Source organism: Ambystoma mexicanum, chromosome 7p (genome assembly GCF_040938575.1).
Source record: "Ambystoma mexicanum isolate Mex_15411 chromosome 7p, UKY_AmexF1_1, whole genome shotgun sequence".
In the NCBI taxonomy this organism is placed as follows: domain Eukaryota; kingdom Metazoa; phylum Chordata; class Amphibia; order Caudata; family Ambystomatidae; genus Ambystoma; species Ambystoma mexicanum.
This window is the reverse complement of record NC_090939.1, coordinates 150,869,049-150,892,198: the sequence shown is the minus strand read 5'-3', so window position 1 is coordinate 150,892,198 and position 23,150 is coordinate 150,869,049. Positions and strand designations below refer to the sequence as shown.

Sequence of the window (23,150 nt, the reverse complement as noted above, 5' to 3'; positions counted from 1 at the left end):
AGGGAAGGAGCTCCCCGTGTTGAGGGTGGCTTCTCAATAAACCGTTACATGGCCGGTTGTTTGGTTATGCCTTTTTGGTGTTCTCTCTGGAGGACAGTTGCCAGGTTGTTACTTTTTATCAATGCTAAAGGGTGTTTCCTGACGGGAAGTTGGTGGGACAGGCACGCGTGCTTATCCCACGGGTTTTGTTCTCATTGCTGTGTTTGACAGTTTTTGAGTCTAGTAGGTTTGTAGATGTCTCCTTTTTGATCTTATTGTAGTAGTTATGTGTTACATTACTAGGTGTTTGGATCCTCTTAGTTCAAGTTGAGCTTCCATCCTCATATGATAAAAAGAGGTCAGGGTGCCCCTCTGCAAGAAGTAACACGGTATGATAACCTGTTCTTTGGGAATGCACTCAATCAGAGTCTGCAGCCGTATGTTTTAGCTCACTGTCCCTTTCACAAAGGAGGAATATCCATTTGCATGTCAGTGTTTGTCCCGTACATTTGAGCAGTCATCACCGAAATGCATTGGCAATCTTCCTTTGAACAAGAGTACCAACAGCAGCCCCGGACACGTGTTTCGGCCTAGTCGGGCCTCATCAGTGAGGTGGAGCTGTGCCTCTCTGAGCACAGTGAACAAGTGGTGCACGTCTGGATAACCCTAGGTAACTTAAAGTGACCAACCCCAAATTCCTTTTACTTATAAAAAGAGGCCAGGGCGCCCCTCTGTAAGAAAGAACACGGCATGATAACCTGTTCTGTGGGAAGGTACCCACTCAGATTACGCAGCCACATGTTTTAGCTAAATCAGCAAAATTAAAAAGACACACATTGAAATAAAAAAGAACAATAGCACAAATTAAAAACGCATCGCAAAATGTTATACAAAACGATTTGTAAAAAGAGCACTTCGAGTGGATTGTGTCCTCCAACGTATTCCTCATCTTAGATGTATTCCATCCAGCTTTGCTGCTCTTTGGAAATTTTTTCGGCAGAGGGCGCCATGCGTCGATGTCGTCGAGTCGATGGTCCCTCGAAGGCCTCCGTCGAGGGTGACGTCATCGGGTGTATAAGTAGCACACGCGGCACCCGTTGGCCTCAGTTCCGTTTTTCCGCAGTTACGTTGCTTCAGACATTCAGCGCCTCGAGTTCTGTGAAGAAATGTAATATAACAAGAAGAAATTATGTCCCCGTCATCGACGCCGACCACAACCCTGAGATCGGGTTTTAAGAAATGCAAGTCGTGCGGCTCAGAAATGTCGATCACGGACCCGCACCGCAAATATTTATGGTGCCTCGGAGAAGGCCACGACATGGAGGCCTGTTCGAAGTGTCAGGCGATGACGGGGAAGGCCTTGCGAGAAAGGAGAGGAAAGCTACAGGTAGGTCGGAAGGATCGAAAAGCCTCTAGCGTCGAGTCGAGACCCCATGAGGAAAAATCTCCTTGACGCGAAAGGCATCGCTCTAGATCCCGAAGCGATTCTCATCCCTCGTCGTCTTCGTCAAAAAAGTCGAAGAAACGACGCCGTAGGTCTCCCTCCACCTCGTCGTCAGACGAGTCTCCGAAAAAAATTAAATGCCCCACGAAACATTCGTCTTCCGAAGAGTGGGAAGCATTCAGGGTCAAAATGATGGAGGTGTTTGAGAAGGCGAAGCCTCGGTCCGCGCATTCTTCGGAAGCCGGCCGCAGCGTCATCGCTCCGACACTCGCACGCCCTCGAGCCTGGGTGATCGTAAAAGGACGGATAGGGAACCTTCCAGGACGCCGAGCGATAAACGCTCGAGTCAAGCCGACCACTCGAGGTCACCGACGCCGTCCGAGACCTGTCACACCTCGAAAGGAAAATCGTCGAAGACTGCCTCGACGCCCTCGAAGCAGACCCTGTCGACGACCACTATGTCGTCGACGCCTTTATCGACGTCGCGGACGAAACCTTCGGCGCCAAAGGCTCCAACTAAGCCAGGGCAGCCAGAAAAAGAGAAGGAGAAAGTTACAAAACATGTATTTTCTTCAGAACCTGGTGCTACACCTCATCCTCCTCCTCTCCCAGAGAAGATTTTCAAGCCTCTCCCTAGGAAGGAGTTTTTCAAATCCTTGACCTCAATTTTTGAGGAACAGGAGAGATCCGAGGAGGAAAATGTACCTTTTGGCCTGGAATATGGCACCCCAAATGTCCCAGAATGCTTGATCTCAGAGGAAAGCAGAATGAGGGATTTGGTGGAGTCTTTACATAATGCAAGTGGCATTGACACTTCTCCTGAGAATGACTTTGGTAGACCAGATCCAGGAGAGCATGCCAGTCCATCTTACCGTCAGTTAATGACCAAGGTGCTAGATTACTTGGGATGGGCTAGACCACCAGCCCAATTCGTCCAAGACGATTTAACAGACAAATTGGACCATGGTCCCACTGAAGGCCCAGTACTACCTTTTCATGTAGCCTTACAAAACAGGGTGGCCAAGAATTGGGAAACTCCGGTTTCTATTCCTCTGGTAAATAAGTCCCTCGCATCAAAATACCGCCCAGCCAGTAGCGACCCCGTCTATCTGTCAAAACATCCAACTCCAGAGAGTCTGGTCATTCAGGCAGCCACAGCTTCCAACAAACTTGCGTACTCGTCTATCCCTCCAGACAGGGACGATAACCGTTTGGATGGTGGGCACAGAAGGTATTTTCAGTCGGGAGCATGGCATTAAAATCTGCCCATGTGCCTTGGCAACATTTTCGTACACTCTGTGGGAGTGCATCGCAATGGCGGTGGAGCACATACCGGAAGGGGAAGAAAGGGAAGGTTTCCTAGCCATCGTTAGAGATGGAAAGGAGGCCATGCAGGAATCCCTTCAATCTGGATTGGACACTGCGGATAGTGTAAGCAGGTCCATGGCCACTAGCACGGTAATGCGCAGGTTTGCGTGGTTACGGAAGTTGGGTTTTGCACCGGACGTACAGAACCACCTTCTGAACATGCCTTTTGACGGGTCTCACCTTTTTGGCAACAAGGCTGACGAGAGCCTTGAGAGGTTGCAGACCTCAAAAGCAACGGCCAAATCTTTAGGAGCTGCTATTAGGCAACCTCAGCCTTTTCGTGCGCAAGGGCAATCATGGATGGGACGATCCTATCGTTATTACACTTCATATGGAAAGACGAGAGGAATGGCCAGTCAAAGGGGCCAAAGAAAGGCCACTTGTGGTGGACGAGGAAAACGTGCTAAGCCAGCTCCAGCTGCAGCCTCTTTGCCATCAGCAACTGCAACAATTGCCACAAAACCACTTTGAGGACTTGCACCATAAAACACCTGTAGGAGGCAGGCTGCCGCAGCATCTGCAAGAATGGCGAGCCATTACTTCAGATGTTTGGGCTCTAGATATAATAGCCCAAGGCTACTGCCTTCCTTTTCTAAAGCAACCTCAAAGCAGTCCACCAGGGAGACACCCGTTGAAGTTTTCAAACCCGCTCCTACAGCAGGAAGTTCTAACCCTGCTGGAGAAAGGTGCTATAGAACCAGTACCTGCAGCGGAGAGGAACAAGGGTTGGTACTCCCCGTATTTTTTGATCCCCAAAAAGGACGGAGGACTGAGACCCATCTTGGACTTAAGAAACTTGAACAAGTTCCTCAGGAAAGACAAATTCAAGATGGTTACCCTTTCTCAGATCCTTCAGGCCCTTCAGCTCCAGGACTGGTTGTGTCATTGGACCTCCAGGATGCTTATTTTCATGTGCCGATTCATCTCAAACACAGAAAATACCTGAGGTTCGTAGTTGGCAACTCACACTATCAGTTTCGAGTCCTGCCATTCAGGTTGACCTCCGCCCCAAGGGTCTTCACCAAGTTAATGATAGTGGTGGCAGCGCACCTCAGGAGAGGGGGGATTCATGTTTACCCCTGCCTGGACGATTGGTTGATCAGAGCACGCTCTGCCGAGCAAGCACTGGATCATCTGAAAGTCACCTGCCACTCCCTCCACAAACTGGGCTTCTCCCTCAATTTAAAGAAGTCTCAAATGACACCTTCCCAACAGCTTCAGTACATAGGAGCTGTACTAGACACATCCTTGGGAAAGAGCTCGCCTCCCAAGACGAGGGCTCAAGACATTCTTCAGATGGTTTCCAAATTCCAAAATGCCCAAAATCTCCAGGCTTACGACTTTTTAAGGTTGCTCGGCCTCATGGCATCCTGCATCTTTCTGGTGCCAGAGGCACGCTTGAGGATGAGATCCCTTCAATGGGCCCTAAAGACTCAGTGGTCCCAGTTCTCGGGTCAAATGACGGATCTTCTTCAGAATCCGAACAAGGTCAGACAAGACCTTCTATGGTGGACCTGTACAGAGAACATCCTAAAAGGAGAACCTTTTTGGCAACCATGGCCGGAGATCACAGTAGTGACGGACGCCTCACTCCTGGGGTGGGGAGTACATGCCAACGATTTGACAATCAACAGTCGTTGGTCTCCATTGGAGTCCAAACTACATATCAACCTTTTAGAGCTGAGGGCAATCAGACTAGCGCTGAAGGCCTTCCTGCCATCGGTCAGGGGAAAGAATGTCCTGATAATGACGGACAACACAGTGGCCATGCACTACCTAAACAAAAGAGGAGGTGTGGGGTCACTACCCCTGTGCAGAGAGGCAATGCAGCTCTGGTATAGGGCGATTCAGGAGGGAATCTCTTTAACGGCAATTCATCTAGCCGGGGAAGAGAATATGACGGCAGATGCTCTGAGCAGCCAGAGCACGCTGTACCACGAATGGGAATTGCCTCAGGAAGTCATTCAAGAGATCTTCGCCCTTTGGGGAACGCCTCAGGTAGACCTATTCGCAACCAGTACCAATTGAAAATGCGAAAGGTATTGCTCAAGGGAATTTCCCTCGAGAGGAGCCCCGGGGGACGCGTTCGTGGTGGATTGGAATTTCCCACTATTGTACGCGTTCCCTCCGATTCCCGTCATTCCTCGGGTCATCAGGAGACTGAGACGCTTCGGGAACCGCATGATCCTAATTGCTCCGGATTGGGGCAGGAGAATGTGGTATCCGGACCTTCTAGATATGTCCATCTGTCCTCCAGTATGTCTTCCTCAGAGAGAGAACCTTCTCTCTCAAATGGAAGGTCAGGTTCTGCACCCAGAGGTCAGAACACTCAACCTTCATGCTTGGTATCTGAAAGGCTGAGATACAGGGATTGGAACCTTCCAGATGATGTTATGGAGGTGTTGCTTTCGGCAAGAAGGCCAGCAACAAAGTCTCTATACCGTTGCCGTTGAAAAAAGTTTTGCAACTGGTGCAGGGAAAAGAATGTTGATCCTTTTCTATGTTCTATTCCAGAGGTACTATCTTTCCTTCTAACCCTAGCACATAGAGGTCTGAATATCGGAACAATAAAAGGTTACCTTGCAGCGCTTTCCATTTTCAAGCACTCATCGGAAGAATGCTCCTACTTCAAAATTCCTTTGATAACACAATTCTTAAAAGGTCTCACTAATGTGTTTCCTCCTCACCCATTTCAAGTACCGATTTTGGATCTAAATTTAGTCCTAAAATTCTTAATGTGTGCCCCTTTTGAGCCTATGCACACGTGTCCATTAAGATTACTAACATGGAAAACGGCCTTTTTAGTTGCTCTAACATCAGCAAGAAGAGTGAGCGAATTGCAGGCACTGTCTTCTGGGCCACCCTATACTGTGTTCCATAAGGACAGAGTTGTATTGAGTGTTAAACCATCATTTTTACCAAAGGTAATATCTGATTTTCATTTAAATCAGAAAATTGTTTTACCCTCATTCTATCCTCCACCTCATCCTTCTAAGGAGGAAGAAAGATTACACAGACTGGATCCAAAAAGAGCTTTAAGCTTTTACATCTCTAGACTTTCTAGGCTTAGAGTGGACAACCAGTTGTTTATAGGCTACACAGGAAGGAAACTGGGTCAATCGGTAACAAAACAGACAATTTCACGCTGGATCGTGCTTTGCATTTCAGAATGCTACAGACTAGCACAAAAAGACCCACCAGAAGGGTTAAGGGCTCATTCCACCCGAGGCTTCGCCTCTTCCACGGCCCTTCAAAGAGGTGTCCCAATAAGGTCCATTTGCGAAGCAGCAACTTGGTCTTCACTTCACACCTTCTCAAAATTCTATAGCCTGGATGCTTCCCAGTCTAGGGAGCTGACTTTTGGAAAAGCAGTGCTTTATTCTGCCATCTAAGGGCATTGGTGGGGAAAAAATCTGACCCCTCCTCCAGAGAGAGTATGCAAAATACTGCTTTGGGAGTCTATCTAAGATGAGGAATACGTTGGAGGACACAATCCACTCGAAGAACAAGTTACTTACCAACTGGTAACGTTCTTTCGATTGGATGTTCCTCCAACGTATTCCTCATTGCCCTCCCAGTCTACCCCTCTGTAGATTTTTTCCAGGTTATTGCCATCTCAAATCTCGCAAGGCTGATACCTGTCTGCTGGCACAATCTACACAGTACAAGATCACAGTTAAAAAAGAGGGGAAAAACAGAACGGAGGCCAACGGGCGCCACGCGTGCTACTTATACACCCGATGACGTCACCCTCGGCGGAGGCCTTCGAGGGACCATTTCCGAAGAGCAGCAAAGCTGGATGGAATACATCTAAGATGAGGAATACGTTGGAGGAACATCCAATCGAAAGAACGTTACCAGTTGGTAAGTAACTTGTTCTTCTTTTTCCATACTCCCAAACAGAATTTCAAAGATAACAGAGAGATTATAGCGACTACTAATGAGGCAACTATTTTACAGTCCAGGAATCCTACTACTGCATTAATGTGGACAATTTAAGCACCTGAACACATCTTCCCAGGTTTAGTTGATATAAATACTTATTAAGGGTTTGCTTTGAATTTTTGTGCTTAAATAGTACTTTATAGCAATGCCTTGGAAGCAGACCACATTATATATATAATAAACTAGCTTTGCATATTCAACTACACACTATATGCATCGTCATAGAAATATGTTGAGCAGTAAGAGTATGGCTTCAGTGTTATTCTTCCCACCCTGCATGCAAAGTCACAAAAGCAGCATGCAGTGTAATGTGAGCCTAATCAATCCCTCTTGGGCTTTAAAGACATAGGCCCTCATTACGACCCTGGCGGATTTCGCGGTGCAGAATGCACCGCGGAGCATGGCGGAAAGCCGCCGATAGCGCCATGGGGGTTGGCGGATTTACCACCCCATGCCGACCTTGGCGGAGCGGTAAATCCCCAATCCCCATTTTACCCTTCCCCATTCCCATTCTTGCCCCATAGGGTATAATGGGAGTGGGGAAGGAGTTAATTACGCCGCCGTAAAGTACGGCGGCGTAATTAACAACGAGGTCCCTTAGCGCCATGGTTTTCTCCGCCCGGTAAAACCAGGCGGAGAAAACCTCCATGGCGCTAAGGGAACTCGTAGTACGGCGGACGGGTCCGCCGCGATTACCGCTGGCGGTATCCCACTCCGCCAGGGTCGTAATGAGGGCCATAGTCACTATTTCATAAAGCATGTAGTCATTATGCACCCATTTCACTTCTGCCCCACCCCCCTTTCACATTTCTTAAGAGACAGAAGGCCATGCTAATAGTACCCCCTCCCTCCCATCAATGTGTAATGAATAGCTCCAATTGTAATGCTCTATGCCAGGACAATGAGGGTGCTGAGCAGGAACACAGTGCTCGGCACCTTCATTGTCCTGGCAGAAGGGACACCTTTCCCGTTCTGCACGACGGGAGAGGTGTCCCACTGACAAATGTCCCGACCCACTCAAAGAATTGGGGGCAGGGAGGAGTGCATACATTATCTGTGTGTGATTACTTTGAATCCAGCGCAGAGGTCTTTTTAGTTTAACAATTATAAACATTGTCTTGAACGGCTGACAGGTGCAACGAGCCAGCCCTCTTTGCTGCCCACCCTTGGCACCACAGAACCAGCTCGGAGTCGGACTCCAACTTGAACGTGGGCACCCGGGCTGTATCTCCAGCAGGATTTGACACGCTTGAGAAATGACACTCCCCTAGGGAGGCGTGTTGTGTTACCATTGTTGTTTTCTGGTGGAAGCCGTGGGGCGGGGGAGGCGGGACCTTGGCGTTTGTGGGTTTGAGGTGGAGAAGGCACACTGATGCCACACGCGGCCACACGGAGTGACATGTGAAGGCGAGGGCGCTGCAGAGTGTAGGCTCGAGGTGAGGCGGGAGGTGTTTATATTTCCAGCGCGCCTTAAACGCATGGATGGCAGCGGGGGAACGCTAACGAGACGGAATGGCACTCATCGTGTGTTTTCTATTGTAGATGAACGTTGCCTGCGCAGCAGTGATGTGCGTGCTGCTCGTGCTGGCCCCAGTTCCAGCCACCGCAGAAGCTGCTCCCAGTCACGAGGACCTTAATGGAGGATCAGGTAAGGCCTGGGGAGTATCCAGCATTGCAAGAAGGATGGGAGTGGGGGTAGGGGGATTTAGGGGGGCCGCGAGACAATAGACACGACAAAGGTCCCGATAATTTTGCCCCACATGCAGTGCGCGCTATTCCATATGGTCGCATTCGAACCCCCACCAACTCTTTTGGTAACGTTAGTGGCAGATGGCATTTTAACACATATACGCAAGAGAAAAGTGAAACTGCAGGACCATTACAGATGCAGACAAATCATCTATTCGGGCTCTGTCCAGGCTGTGTGCGGCAAAATACATGCAAATCTCCAAACGTGCATATGGATGGCACCAACAGAAGTGGCTTCACAGAAAAGGGCATTGCAAGGAGCATCATCAGTCTTTGATCCTTGGACTCGCCATGGAAGTGACTTTAGAATACGTTGCTATAAGTAAGCCAATTGGCGAAAACCTTTGTGGTGCAAAATGCCTAAATTGCACTACTACTATATATGGAGTAACTCTATAGTAGTTTCTTTTATAATAACGTGATATATCAACATAAGCTATATAGTGAATCACTTACAGAGCTGCAGATAAGACACAGTACGGTTAAATGATTTTCCCAGGATAACACACTTTGGTTAAATGGGGAAACCGGGATGTGGACAACGTAAGCAACTGAACACATATTTCCCAGGTTTAGTTGATATATTGGATTGGGGGAGAAAAGACACGTAAACCAGCAATCATTTCGGGTCCCTGTGTGTGATGGGCATGGTGTCCCGTTTTGGCGGGCATTTGTTTTTCTCCATTTGTCATTCTTTCCTCTCGCCTTGCCTCGCGCTCCATGAGTGAAGAGTTTGTTTCCAGCCGACATGGGATGATCCGCCAGCAGGGGGAGCTCCCCAGTCTGTGAGGTGAATCCACCTCATCTGTGACGGGAGCTCCCCTGCTGGCAAACCAAGGTGGAAGGTCCCCATGGAGCATAAAGCCCTGAGGGGACTCTCGTGGGGAAGAGCACTGGGAGAGCACCTGGAGAGACCAGAGGGAGTGGGAGCTCCATAACATTGGCGAGGGCAGCCAGCCTCTCAGCTGTGGCGTGACGCCCCCCTAGGCCATCTCCTGTCCTGACCGGCATCCTTCTCTCCCCTACTCGGGATTGAGAGGGTGTTCTGGTGTCGAGCGCTATATTGTAAAGTTGGTTGGTGCACTGACTAAGCACCGGCACCCTACTGTGAGAGACGGGTTGCGCTGCTCTTTCTGTGGCTATGTGCAGCTGTAAGGTAGGAGTGGGAAAGTGCGGGGGAACTGGGCCCAGTGTACAGCGGGCACTGATTTATATTTTCGCATTGGTTTCGTTGGCAGACCGGCCTGAATGACACCTGATACAGTGCCTGTCATCGGGGATAGGGGGAGGCCCTACTTTCTGGTAGTGTCACTGAGTTAGTACTGAGGTGATTTCTCCCTCAGACACGCGTCCGGAGCATCTGCAGAGGCCCTTGGTAGACCTGAGTTTGTGTTTCTTCCAGGGGGTGTTTCATCTGTCCCTCTCTTTTTTTCCCACGTTGGGGAGCAGAGGGGTGCGGCCGGATTCCACATGTGCCATTCGCGTTATTGGTTGTTGGGAAAGAGTACCTCAGTCAGTCATACGGTGCTCCCGGGTGGTACTTGTGTCATCCAGCGCCCTAGGGGTTAAAAACTGGAGAATATAAGGATAGAAGACCCATGTTGCTTTTCTGACCTTTTGAGGGGACATCCCTCTACCAGTCTTCCCATTTCATGGGGAGAATGGGCGATTAGTGGTCGGATTAAGTATCCTCACTAAGTCTGGTAGGAAAAAGTTTAAAAAGGACATCCTGGTCTCCAACCCAGGCCTCCCTATCGCCGACACCTACATCAGTGCCTCCTCCAAGGAAATTCTCACCGACATCCTCTTTATCGTTCCTTCACCAGATCTATGGACCCCTCATATGGTCTCTGTTCTCTCTCCTTTCTCCTCTTCTCCCTCCTGGCCTCCTTCCTATCCGCTAAGGTCATCATTAATGTCTACTTTAATGGGACTGTCTTGGTCCAGGGCCCTCAGGCCAACCTTCATCTCTTTGATAGACGCTTTCCGCGCCTCATCAACTTCCTTTCTTCTCCTGCTGTCCCCTCTCCCCTTTCATTGGCTACCTTGCCTTACCCCTCCCTCTCTGCCCCCTCTCGGGCGCTCTCTACACTTCCGCAGGGCGTACCTCTGATCAGTACCCCTCCCCGGAAGTCCTTCAAGGAGGGCAACCTTCTCCACATTGCCACTCTCAACTCCCGCTCCGCTGTCAAACACTCCTGATATCTGCCACCTTCTTGAAGAACCTGACCTCGATGTCCTCAGTCTCACTGAGACATGGTTTACGGCCAGCTTTGTCACCAGCTTTGACACACTCCTTCCTGATGGCTACAAGATCCTCTCTGCGCCCAGGCCCAACCGCTCTGGTGGTGGCATAGTCCTTATCTTCCCTGAGTGGATTCCTGCCTCTGTCATTCCCGCCCAGGCCTACTCCTCTTTTGAATGCCTCATCTGCAAGCTCTCTCTCTCTCGTCCAGCCATTCCCTTCCTGTGGCTACTATCTATCGGCCACCTAGTCAGATCTCTTCCTTCCTCTCTGAGTGGGCGGACCTCTCCTCCTCACTCCTGGCCTCAACCACTCAACTCCTCCTTCTTGGAGACTTCAACATCCACCTGGATGCCTCCTGTCCCCCCTCTGAACTCTTTCGCGACCTCTGCGACTCTCTCTCACTCACCATTCTCCCCTCTGGCCCGACTCATTCTGCAGGGCACACTCTCAATGTTCTGATCTCTTCAGACCTTCCCCTCTCTCTCCCTCTCTCCACTCCTCTTTCTTGGAGTGACCACTTTCTCCTATCCTCCCACCTCACCCTCTCTACCCCGCAGGCCAAGCCACCTCCGTCACTGCCACCCACTTTCTCGGTCACCCGACCCATGAAGCGCGTGTCAGCTGAGGCTTTCGCCGCCACCTTCTCACCCCCTCCTCCCCCCTGGCTGACTCTCACCCTGATACAACCCTCTCCATGCTCCATTCTTCTATATCTGATACTCTCGATACCCTTGCCCCTGTCATGAGAATCCGCCTGAAGCCCAAAGCCAAGTGTAACTCCTGGTATGACTCAGACCTCGTCACCCTAAAACGCAAGTGTAGGGTTGCAGAGAGGAAATGGCATGCTTCAAGCTCATCCTCTGACAAACTGGCCCGCCGCCTGCTGCAAAGGCAATACCGGCTCTCAGTCCTCACCAAGAAGAGAGCTCATATCCAAGCCAGCGTCTCTGCGGCACCTAACAACTCGGCTGAACTCTTTAAAATCTGCAAGGAACTGGCCAATCCTGTCATAGTCTCTACCTCTCCTGTCCCTTCCCAGGCCCTCTGCACGGCACTGGCTTCTCACTTCATCTCAAAAACTCAGGACATCCTGTCCTCACTCTCCTCCTCTCACCCCCCTCCCGCTATTCCTTGCTCTTCCTCTGGCCCTTCTGCAACCACCCCTCCTCCCTCCTTCTCGGCCTTACCCCTTTTCTCTCCAGACGAGATTTCTAGACAAGTCAGATCTATGAAAGTCGTGTCGAAACAGGTTCACCCCTGTTCCTCCAAAACTATCAAGGATCACATCGACTCCCTGGCTCCTGCCCTGGTGGATTTCTGCAATCACTCCTTCGCCACTGGAGTTTTCCCTTCCCCCCTGAAGCACTCCCTTGTGCACCCTCTTCTTAAGAAACCCTCTGCCGACCCCTCCTGCCCGGCTAACTATCGCCCAATCTCCATCACTCCCTTCCTGGGCAAGCTCCTGGAGAAACTGGCCATCTCCCAGCTCAATCTCCACACTGAATCTGTTGGTTGTCTTCATGACCATCAGTCTGGCTTCAGAGCTGCCAGAAGCACGGAAACGGCTCTCCTGAACATCCATGAAGACCTGCTCACTAATCTTGACTCTAACACCCTTTGCGTTCTTATCTTGCTTGATCTCTCTTCTGCCTTTGACACTGTCAACCATGCCATCCTGCTCAACCGCCTCCTTGATAACCTGGGTATCACTGGTCAGGCTCTGGCTTGGCTGACTTCTTTCCTCTCCGACCGACCCTCCCAGGTCTAACTTGGATCCTTCCTCTCCGACATCTTTTTCTCTACCTGTAGTGTCCCCCAGGGATCTAACCTCTCTCCCTGGCTGTTCAACCAATACCTGGCACTCCTTGCCCACCGCATCACCGCCCTCGGTCCCAACTTTCAGTGCGGATGATACCCAGCTCATTTTCAGGCTACCCTCGGCCTCCTCCTCGCCTTCCCTCATCTCTGACTGTCTGTTTGCCATCCAGGGATGGTGTGCCGCCAACGACCTCTGCCTTAATGCCAGTAAGACTGAGATTCTACTTGTCGGCACACCCGCTCCCTCCTTCCCTGCAGCTCTCTGACCGGCCTCTCTTGGCCCCCCTCCCACTCCCACCTGCAAAGCTAAAAACCTTGGGGTCATCTTCGACTCTGCACTCTCCTCCCCTCACATCTCTGACGTCTGTAAGAAGTCACACTACCAGCTGCACCTCCTTAGATGTATTCTTCCTTTCCTCTCCTTCCCCCAGAAGCTCACTGTCTCCAGAGCCCTGGTCCTCTCCAAGCTGGACTACTGTAACAGCCTCTATCTAAATCTGCCTGCCTCCACTCTCCGCCCTCTGCAACTTATCCTGTGAGACTTGTCCTTGGCCTCAAGCCCAGGGATCATATCTCTCCAGGACTGAAATCTCTGCACTGGCTCCCAGTGGCTGCGAGGATTAAGTTCAAAACCCTCTGCATTGTACACAAGGCCTTCTGGGGTCTGCGGCTGCAATACCTTCAACTCTCTCTTCCTAAATATCTTCCTTCTCAAGCTCTTCGCTCATCTGCCTCCAACTCCCTTAGGGTCAGTCGCTTCTCCAAGCAACGAGTTGCTGGCAGATCACTCTCTTCGGCAGGGACCTCTCTCTGGAAAAGCCTTCCTGCCTTCCTGCCTCCCTGAAACTCGAGGAGAATCATCTCCGGTTCTGGAAACACCTCAAAACCTTCCTCTTTGCTTCTGCTTTCTCTGCTCCCCTCCCTTGCTGAATTCCTGACTGCAATTGCACTGGCTACCTGACCACCCTTTCTGATATCTGGCCCAGTCCCCATCCATTACCCACCTGCACTGCCTCCCTGGCAACCCCTGCACTTGGGGACCGTTTTCTGCATCCCTTTAGTCCCCCCTACCAGAACTTACGTCTGCACTTCTTGCACTTGCCACTAGCTGGCTGTTTTATGTGTGTTATTTATTCCACTTCCCATGTACTGCACTTTCCCCTCGCCCTTTCTCCTGAGCACTTTCCTCTCACCCCTTCCCATGCACTTGCGCGATCTAAATGACATCTGGCCTAGTAGGATCGTTGTCTGTCCTCCCCCTTGCCTCGTCGCGCTTTGAAACACTTGTGTATAGGCGCGTTATAAATGCCATATCATATCATATCATACCCCATTTTAGGACGCCTATGTAGGTGGTTGTGGCGCAAATGTGTGGAGAATCTTGTGGTAGTCTGCAGCTACCAATAGGAGGGGAGCCCAGGTTTTTTTTCAGAAACAGTATTGACATTACAGTTTATGTGGTACCAGAATAAGTAAACTGACAATTAATAATATTTCATAATTTATTTACCAAATGTGAACTGACTTGCTTCCAGGTAACCCAATTGATAATATATATTTATTTACCAAATGTGAACTGACTTGCTCCCAGGTGAGCCAGTTGATAATAGTTGATTAATTATTTATTTACCAGATATGAAGTGCCTTGCTGCCAGGTGACCCCATTTGATAATATTAAAAATATGTATTTGCCAAATGTGAACTGTCTTGCTCCCAGGTGATCCACTCGATAGTATTTATTTATTTATTTATTTAACAAATGTGAACTCACTTGCTCCCAGGTGCCCCAATTGATAATATTGAAATAGTTATTTCCCAAATGTGAACTGTCTTGCTCCCAGGTGACCCCATTGAAGATCATTTATTTACCAAATGTGAACTGACTTGCTCCCAGGTGACCCAATTGATAATATTTAATTATTTCCCAGATGTGAACTGTCTTGCTCCCAGGTGACCCAATTGATAGTATTTATGTATTTATTTATTTACCAAATGTGAACTGACTTGCTCCCAGGTGACCCAATTGATAATATGTAACTATTTTTCCCCAAATGTGAACTGTCTTGCTCCCAGGTGACCCAACTGAAGATATTTATTTATTTATTTATTTATTTACCTAATGTGAACTTTCTTGCTCCCAGGTGGCCCAATTGAAGATATGTAATTATTTATTTACCAAATGTGAATTAACCTGCTCACAGTGTTACCGACTGATATTATGTAACTATTCAGTACCATGGGTCTAGTTTTACAAGTTCTGTTCGTATAAAGAAGGCTGTCAAGCTGGTCTAATGAAATAAGACTATGACTGTTTATTTAACTATGGTGTACACTAATTACTGTTTGCCACCAGGGCTGACCTGCCAATAGGAGAGGGCCAACCTGCCCACAGAGCCTACTGCCCACTCTGAGGTCTGCCATAGGCCTCAATTGAGGATCCACCCATTATCCCCCTGGGTTGTCATATGCACATGTGTGCGGTAAGGTGTAAGTATCCCACGCCCAGGACCCCTACAGGTTGCTGCTCACCCCTTTCTTGCAGAAACATTAGGGAGAAACACCTTCCAGACAGAGTTATTTTGAGGGGATTGGGTCCTCCGACGTATTCCATATCTTTGACAGTAATCACCACAGATGTGCTGCTTCGGAACATTTTCTGCATCCTACGTCGATGACGTTGATGCGCCGTCCCGAGGACCTCCTCCGACGGCCGATGTCAACCGATTTGATAAGTAGGACGCACGACCCCCGTAGCCTCAGTTCTGTTTTTTCCGTGAACGTGTTCGCTTTGTGAATCTCGGTACGCCTCGACTCTTTGGAGTTTCTGTTGTAATCTTCTCTGTTCTTTGAACCTGTTCGGTTTTGTGAAAAAGCCTGTTCGTGGCGATGTCTACCTCATCTTCAACCACGCGTCCGGGCTGAAAAAAATGCGGGGACTGTGGGTCCAAGATATCGGTAACAGACTCGCACGACGCCTGCCTCTGGTGCCTCGGGCAGGCCCACGACACGGACGACTGTGTCGACTGCCAGTCGCTCACGGCCAAGGCCTTGCGGGAGTGCAAGAAGAAGTTGTCGGTCGGTAGGGTGTCTAAGCCCTGGAAGTCGAGGTCTGCGGGGCTTTCGGCAGATGAATCGAGAGGCGACTCTCCGCGTCATCGTCGGAGGTCCAGTGGGTCTCCTTCCAGGAGTCATTCTCGACACTCCTCTGCCTCTTCGATGCATTCCCGGAAGCGCCGGCATCGGTCGCCTTCCCCGTTCTCTTCCGAGGACTCCGCCCGTCGGCGGGTCGCTTATCCCACCATGCAAGCGACACCGGAGGAATGGGCTTCCTTCGGGTAGAAGATGTTAGCGATTCTCGAATCGCAGGGCACCGGTCCGTCCGCGCCTCCGAGTGGGGTCGGCCGTGATCGGTCGAGACACCACTCGCACGCCTTCGGGCTTGGGTGGTCGGCACGGTTCGCGGGAGAGGTCCCGCTCGGACAAGGGTAACCGTTCTCGCCATGCCCGTTCCAGGTCCCGGTCCTCCACGCGCTCGAGACCGCGTGATCCTGTGCAGTCTTCGAGGAAGACGTCGACGCCTGTGGCACCGAGGTCGTCGACGGCCTCTCTCGAGGCTCTGCCTCCGAGAGGGTCGTCGACGCTGTCGGCGCCTAGGTCGTCGAAGGACACGCTCGGAGCTCTGGCTTCGAGGCCTGTCTCGACGCTGGCGGTGCTGCGGCTGACGTCGACGGCGATTCACTTGATGTCAACGCCGATTCTCCCGGCGCCGATTCGTTCGGCGCCCTCAACGGCTTTCGAGGCAGTGGTGTCGGAGGGGCCCCGTGGCACGGGGGAAGCCCCTAGAAAGGCTCTGGCTAAGGTCAGGCATAGCTTTGGTCCCCAGGTGCCTTCCACTCACCGTCTGGAGTACATTTCAGAGGTTGATGAGGGCTCTGATGAGGGCTTGGTTCCGGATACGGTGCCAGATGAGCTTCTCTCAGGCCATAGCCAATTTGAAGACCTGAGGCAGTCACTGCATGATGCCAGTGGACTGGACACCTCTCCGGAGGTGGAGTTTTGTAGGCCTCAGCCTGGCACTCATGCCGATTCTTCGTACCGGCGCTTTATGTCTCGGGTCACCAAATACTTTGGATAGTTGGCTCCCCCAGGGGAGTTTGTTCAGGATGATCTTACGGACATCCTCGATCTTGGTCCCCCCACTGACCCGGTACTGCCGTTTCATATGGCTCTGCAGAGATGGGCGGCAGCGGCTTAGACTGGTCCGGAGAGTTTCCCGGCAGTGGGCAAGTCTTTGTCACTAAAATACCGTCCAGCCAGTAGCGACCACTGCTACTTGTCCAGGAACCCAACTCCGGAGAGTTTGGTGGTGCAGGCGGCTACGGCCCCGGCAAAGCAGGCGTCGTATCCTACCATCCTTCCAGATAGGGACGACAAACGTTTTGATGGCTGGGCGAAGAAAGTGTTTTCTTCAGGGGGTATGGCGCTTCAGGCGGCCAACTCCGTATGTGCCTTGTCTCGTTTCACACACACTCTGTGGAACTGTGTTGCATTAGCGGCTGAACATATTCCCGAAGGGGACGAACGGGATGGTTTCCTTGCTATGGTCCAGGATGGCAAGGATGCCATGTGTGAGGCCGTTCAGTCGCGTTTGGACATGGCAGATTGTGTCAGCCGGTCCATGGCGGCAAGCACTGTAATACGCAGGTTTGCGTGGTTGCGGAAGTTCGCTCCTGATGTACATTCCTGGCTCCTCAACATGCCCTTTGACGGTGAACATCTTTTTTGGCAGCAAGGCTGACGAGAGCCTTGAGAGGTTGCAGACCTCCAAAGCTGCAGCAAAGTCGTTGGGCGCTGCAGTTCGACAACCTCTGCCTTTTCCTCCTAGGGGACAACAATGGAGGGGAGGTTCCTTTCGTTATTACTCATCCTTCAGTAAAACGAGAGGAGCTGTCAGTCAAAGAGGCCACCATAGGAGTACCAGAGGTGGAAAACAGGGTACAGGAGGCGCCAAAGACGCTCGGGCAGTTGCCTCTTTGCCCTCAGGCAACGCCGCAGCCGCTACCACTCAGTCATGAGGCCATGTCCCATGGGTCGCCGGCTGTGGGAAGGCTGGCGCAGCATCTTGTAGAGTGGCGTGCCATTACTTCAGATGTGTGGGTTCTGGAGATCATAACCCACGGCTACTGTCTTCCCTTTCGGCAGAGGCCTCACGACAATCCACCTTGGAACCTCTCTTTGAAGAGTCCGGATCCGCTCCTTGCGCAGGAAATTCAAGCCCTGCTAGAGAAAGGCGCCATAGAACTAGTGCCTGTAGCGGAGAGGAACAAGGGATGGTATTACCCTTATTTTTTTATTTAGAAAAAGACGGGGGATTGAGACCCATCATGGACTTGCGCGGTTTGAACAAACTCCTACGGAAGGACAAGTTCAAGATGGTCACACTCTCTCAAGTCCTCCAGGCCCTTCAACTTCAGGACTGGTTGGTGTCTCTCGACCTCAAGGACGCTTACTTCCATGTGCCGATCCATCCCATGCACAAGAAGTACCTGAGGTTTGCGGTTTCAGTTTCGGGTCCTGCCGTTCGGATTGACCTCTGCCCCGCGGGTTTTCACCAAGCTCATGGTGGCGGTGGCAGTGCATCTCAGGAAAGGGGGGATTCACGTCTACCCCTACCTGGACGATTGGTTGATCAGGGGCAGCTCTCCCGAGCAAGTCCTGGATCATCTGTCCGTCACCTGCCACTCCCTTTACAAGCTGGGCTTCTCCCTCAATTTAAGGAAGCCCCATTTGACGCCAACACAGCGGCTCCAGTACATCGGAGCAGTGCTCGACACATCCCTGGGGCTGCGTTTTCCACCCCAGGTGAGGGCTCTTCACATTCAACAGATGGTGCACAAGTTTCAACTTGCCCAGACGCTCCCGGCGTTCGAGTTGAGGTCGCTCGGCCTCGTGGCATCCTGCATTCTACTGGTGCCAGAGGCTCGTCTGCGGATGAGATCTTTGCAGTGGGCACTCAAGATGCAGTGGTCGCAATCTTCCGGCAGGATGCCGGACCCTGTTCAGGTGCCGCCCTCGGTCGCCCAGGAACTTCTGTGGTGGGCCGTCAAAGGCAATCTGATGAAGGGGGCCCGTTTTGGCTTCCCTGGCCGGAGGCGACGATCGTGACGGACGCATCCCTCACGGGATGGGGAGCTCATGCCAACAAGTTGACAGTCAGCGGTCGTTGGTCTCCGTCGGAGTCCAGACTCCATATCAATCTCTAGGAGCTGAGGGCCGTCAGGCTAGCCCTGAAGGCTTTTCTGCCGACTGTGCAAGGAAAGAGTGTCCTAATCCTGACGATGGCCATGCACTACCTCAACAAAAAGGGAGGGGCAGGGTCACTTGCTCTGTGCAGGGGGGCGATGCAGCTCGAGTTCTGGGCCATCCAGCAGGAAGTTTCGATCTCGGCTGTTCATCTGGCCGGAGACAACAACGAGACGGCGGATGCTCTGAGCAGGCAGCGCACGATCTCTCACGAGTGGGAGCTGGCTCAGGAGATTCTCCTGGAGATCTTCACCCTTTGGGGGACCCCTCAAGTAGATCTCTTCGCCTCCAGTGTCAACCGGAAGTGCGAAAGGTTCTGCTCGCGGGAATTTCCTCCAAAAGGAGCCTTAGGAGAAGCGTTTGTGGTGGAGTGGTCATTCCCACTGCTGTACGCGTTTCCTCCAGTCCCCGTCATCCCGCAAGTACTGCAGAGGTTACGGAGGTTCGGTATCCGGATGATCCTCATTGCTCCGGCGTGGGCCCGGAGGATGTGGTACCCGGACCTTCTCAACTTGTCCATCTGCTCTCCGCGTCGTCTTCCCTACCGAGACGATCTGCTCTCACGGGAGGGGGGTCAGGTTCGCCATCCAGAGGTCAGATCCCTCAACCTTCACGCTTGGCTTCTGAAAGGTTGAGGAATAAGGATTGGGACCTCCCTGAAGACGTGTTGGAGGTGTTGCTCTCGGCCAGACGGCCGGCAACAAAGTCTCTGTACCGTTTCCGTTGGCGTAAATTCTGCGACAGGTGCAGAGTTAAGAATGTGGATCCTTTTGAATGTGACATTCCCATGGTTCTGTCTTTTTTGCTTTCTTTGGCCGACAGGGGCTTGCAAGTGGGTACCATTAAAGGTTACCTGGCGGCGCTGTCCATATTTAAGCGCTCGTCTGAAGAATGTTCCTATTTTAAGATTCCTTTAATTTCTCTGTTTTTGAAAGGGCTCACTAATGTGTTCCCTCCATCACCTTTTCTGGTGTCCGGTTGGGATTTGAACCTTGTTCTTAAGTTTCTTATGGGTGCTCCGTTTGAGCCTTTGCATTCTTGCCCTTTGAGACTATTAACTCTTAAAGCTGTGTTTTTGGTTGCGGTTACTTCCGCTCGCAGAGTGAGTGAGTTACAGGCACTTTCAGTTAAGCCACCCTTCACTGTGTTTCATAAGGACAGGGTTGTCCTTCGAGTTCGTCCTTCCTTTCTTCCGAAGGTGGTTTCGGAATTTCATTTGGGCCAGAAGGTTGTTCTTCCGGCATTCTATCCTCCTCCGCATCCTGGTAAGGAAGAGGAGAGGCTCCATAGGCTTGATCCTAGGAGAGCGTTGAGCTTTTATATTTCACGCATGTCCCGGGTCAGAGTGGACGATCAACTCTTCATTGGTTACGCTGGAAAGCGTTTGGGACAAGCTGTGACGAACAGACTTTGTCTCGTTGGATTATTTTGGCTTTCTCCGAGTGTTACCGCTTGGCGAGTAAGGACCCACCCGCTGGCTTGCGGGCCCATTCTACCAGGGGTATGGCTGCATGTACTGCCCTACAGAGGGTCGTTCCTATTCGTAACATCTGTGATGCAGCCACCTGGGCTTCTGTACATACTTTTGTACGTCACTATTCCCTCGATTCCATCCGAGGACAGGATCTGGCCTTTGGCAAGGCAGTCCTTTATTCCGCAATTTGATTGGGCATGCTAAATTTGTGTTCTAAATTCTTTTCCCACCTCCTTGCTTTGGTACTGCTTTGGGAGTCTGTCAAAGATATGGAATACGTCAGAGGACCCAATCCCCTCGAAGAACAAGTTACTCTCTTACCTGGTAACGTTCTTTCGATGGGATGGTCCGACGACGTATTCCATATCGCTCCCTCCCTACCTTCCCCGCTGCAGAATTTCTTATGCGATTGCAGCTTACGTTTCCGCAAGGCCTTGTGTGTCTGACTGGCAGAAGACTGGTGGCACACGTTCTGGGGGAAAAAACTATAACTGAGGCTACGGGCGTCGTGCATCCTACTTATCACATCGGGTGACGTCGGCCATCGGAGGAGGTCCTCGGGGACGGCGCATCGACGTCATCGACGTAGGACGCAGACGCCGAAAATGTTATGAAGCAGCACAGCTGTGGTGATTTCTATCAAAGATACGGAATACGTCGTCGGGCCATCCCATCGAAAGAACGTTACCAGGTAAGAGAGTAACTTGTTCTTTTCCGAAAATAGCTTTCGGTCTTCTCTCCCCTGAACATTTCAGCCTTTGCCCTTGCCCCCACCCACTTACTTACCTTGCTGCGGCACACTTTGCTGTGTGCCGCCGACTCGCTGTGTCCCTGCAACGCCTGTTCCCTTTCACTTCCGTGATCGGGAACCAGCGCCTCAGGGTCCTTTCCTTTTTTCTTTTTTTAACACCCCCGCAAGCCATGCTCACAGTATAGTGAACAAGGGTGCGGGGGACGCCCCTGGGACATTTGGCACCAAATGGGAGATTAGGTCAAACTTTTCGGCCGGTTGAAATTTTTCAAACGGCGGAAAATTCTGCCAAATCTCCCATTCGGTCTTTTATTTTCAGATTTTTTCAATTAATGTGCTTAAATAAAAATATATTTATAGCAATGCCTTGGAAGCAAACCACATTACATAATAAACAAGCCTTTCATAATTAGCTATACATTATATACATCGTCATAGAAATATGTTGAGCAAAAAGAGCATGGCTTAAGTGTTATTCTTCCCATCCTCCATGTAAAGTCACAATAGCATCATGCAGTTTAAGGTGCGCCTAACAGATTCCTCTTGGGTTTTAAAGCTATAGTCATTATTTCATAAAGCATGCAGCATTATGCACCTTGCTCCCTTTTTACCGCTCCCGTTCACATTTCTTTGATGGGCCTCTGATTTTGAAATAAAATCAAAAGTTACACATCAGTAGCACTTGAAAAAACATTTGTCATTTCTCTTTATGGACACACATGTTTTTGACTGGACTAATTCGTAGAAGGTCATTGGGCCTCATTACGGGTCAGGTGGTCCGGAATTAACAGTGGCAGTAAACCCGCCGCCACTGTTAATTCCGGACTGCCCGATCCCGAGTCCTGTAGGTGGGAGGTGATCTTCCCGCAAGGTCTGACCTGGCGGGTTGAACATCTCCCGCCTGCAGGCGGACGTGGAAACACCGGCACCATCATGAGATGGTGCCGGTGTTTCCACTTCCCCATTCGCATTGAGTCCTATGGAACTCAATGGGAAAGGGCATTAACACCTTTCTCCCTCCGTGACTCCCGGGACACCGGGGCTGTAATGCCCTGGTAATTCCGGGAGTCACGTTGGCGGAATGGTAATACGAGTCCGACGGTAACCAGTCAGTTTTACCGCCGCGGTTACCGCCTGACTCGTAATGAGGCCCATTTAGTTCAGCATCTTTTTGAGGTCTTTCTGACGCTTCTACATTGAAATATATATCTAGCTTCCCCTCTGCAGGGTATTTTGCATTTCTCTATTCTACAAATTGGATGCATAGCCAACATTATCATGGCTGTCTATTGAATGCAATGCATTTCTAAAGGGGATTGACTGTCCTTGTTTCCGATGACCCTAAGGTGTTCGTTGATGAGTGCCTTCAACTCTCTTTTTGAACTCCTAACATACATTTTGAAACATGCACATATACAAATGTAGATAACAAATGCCGAATAAAGTCCTTGGTTTTGGATATCTTTGAAGGATTGGGTTGTAGATCTGTAGTTTTGTTAAGGGTATTTAAATGCAGAGCAGGGACCACATTTGTACAATCCTTGTAAATTATTGCTGAGCCATCTGTTCCTTGTATTGTTGGCTTTTGATATTAAACTTGGGCAGAACTGCTGTTTCAGCTCGGGTATGTTTTTGTAGTCCATTGTGGGGTTATCACTGATGTATTCATTCCACTGTAGATCCATTTTCAATATATATATTTCTCTTTCGTCCTGGCTCCTCCTCCTTCACAACTGGTTGGGTAATGTTTCCATCTGCAGGCGGCCCAGAAAAGCTGGCTGCAAAAGAGAGCTAACATTTTGAAGGGGTAGGTCCTAAGTCACGCGTGCGTCCCTCCGCATTCCGGGCCAACACCTTATCCCTACGTCACCAATGTTCCAGACCCAATTCCTGTTTTTTCACCTACTGGGCGGGTCGGAATTTAGCTGCGTTGTGACTACTTCCTTTTCGGGGCGTTACTTTTTGCTGTCCATCCCTTTTCTCTAAGCGATTGGTTCTTCACTTTTATTTTATTAATTTGTGCCGTATGCAACCAGATTCAAGCAGTGTATCCGTTGCCGGAAGCATTTCT

At 50.5% G+C, this 23,150-nt stretch overlaps 1 protein-coding gene across 5 annotated transcripts in view; it reads left to right on the top strand.

Moving 5' to 3' along the window:
* The window catches only part of LOC138525768 (prolactin receptor-like), a 1,166,304-nt gene that overhangs the window by 289,782 nt on the left and 853,372 nt on the right, over window positions 1–23,150 (top strand). For 3 of the 5 annotated variants that reach the window (XM_069635962.1, XM_069635965.1, XM_069635964.1), the window contains one exon: window positions 8,279–8,384. In XM_069635962.1, the coding sequence (XP_069492063.1) occupies window positions 8,279–8,384 (106 nt within the window). Of the gene's footprint in view, window positions 1–8,065; window positions 8,173–8,276; window positions 8,385–23,150 lie in introns of those variants that run through there. The other 2 variants (XM_069635963.1, XM_069635967.1) reach the window with 2 other exon arrangements.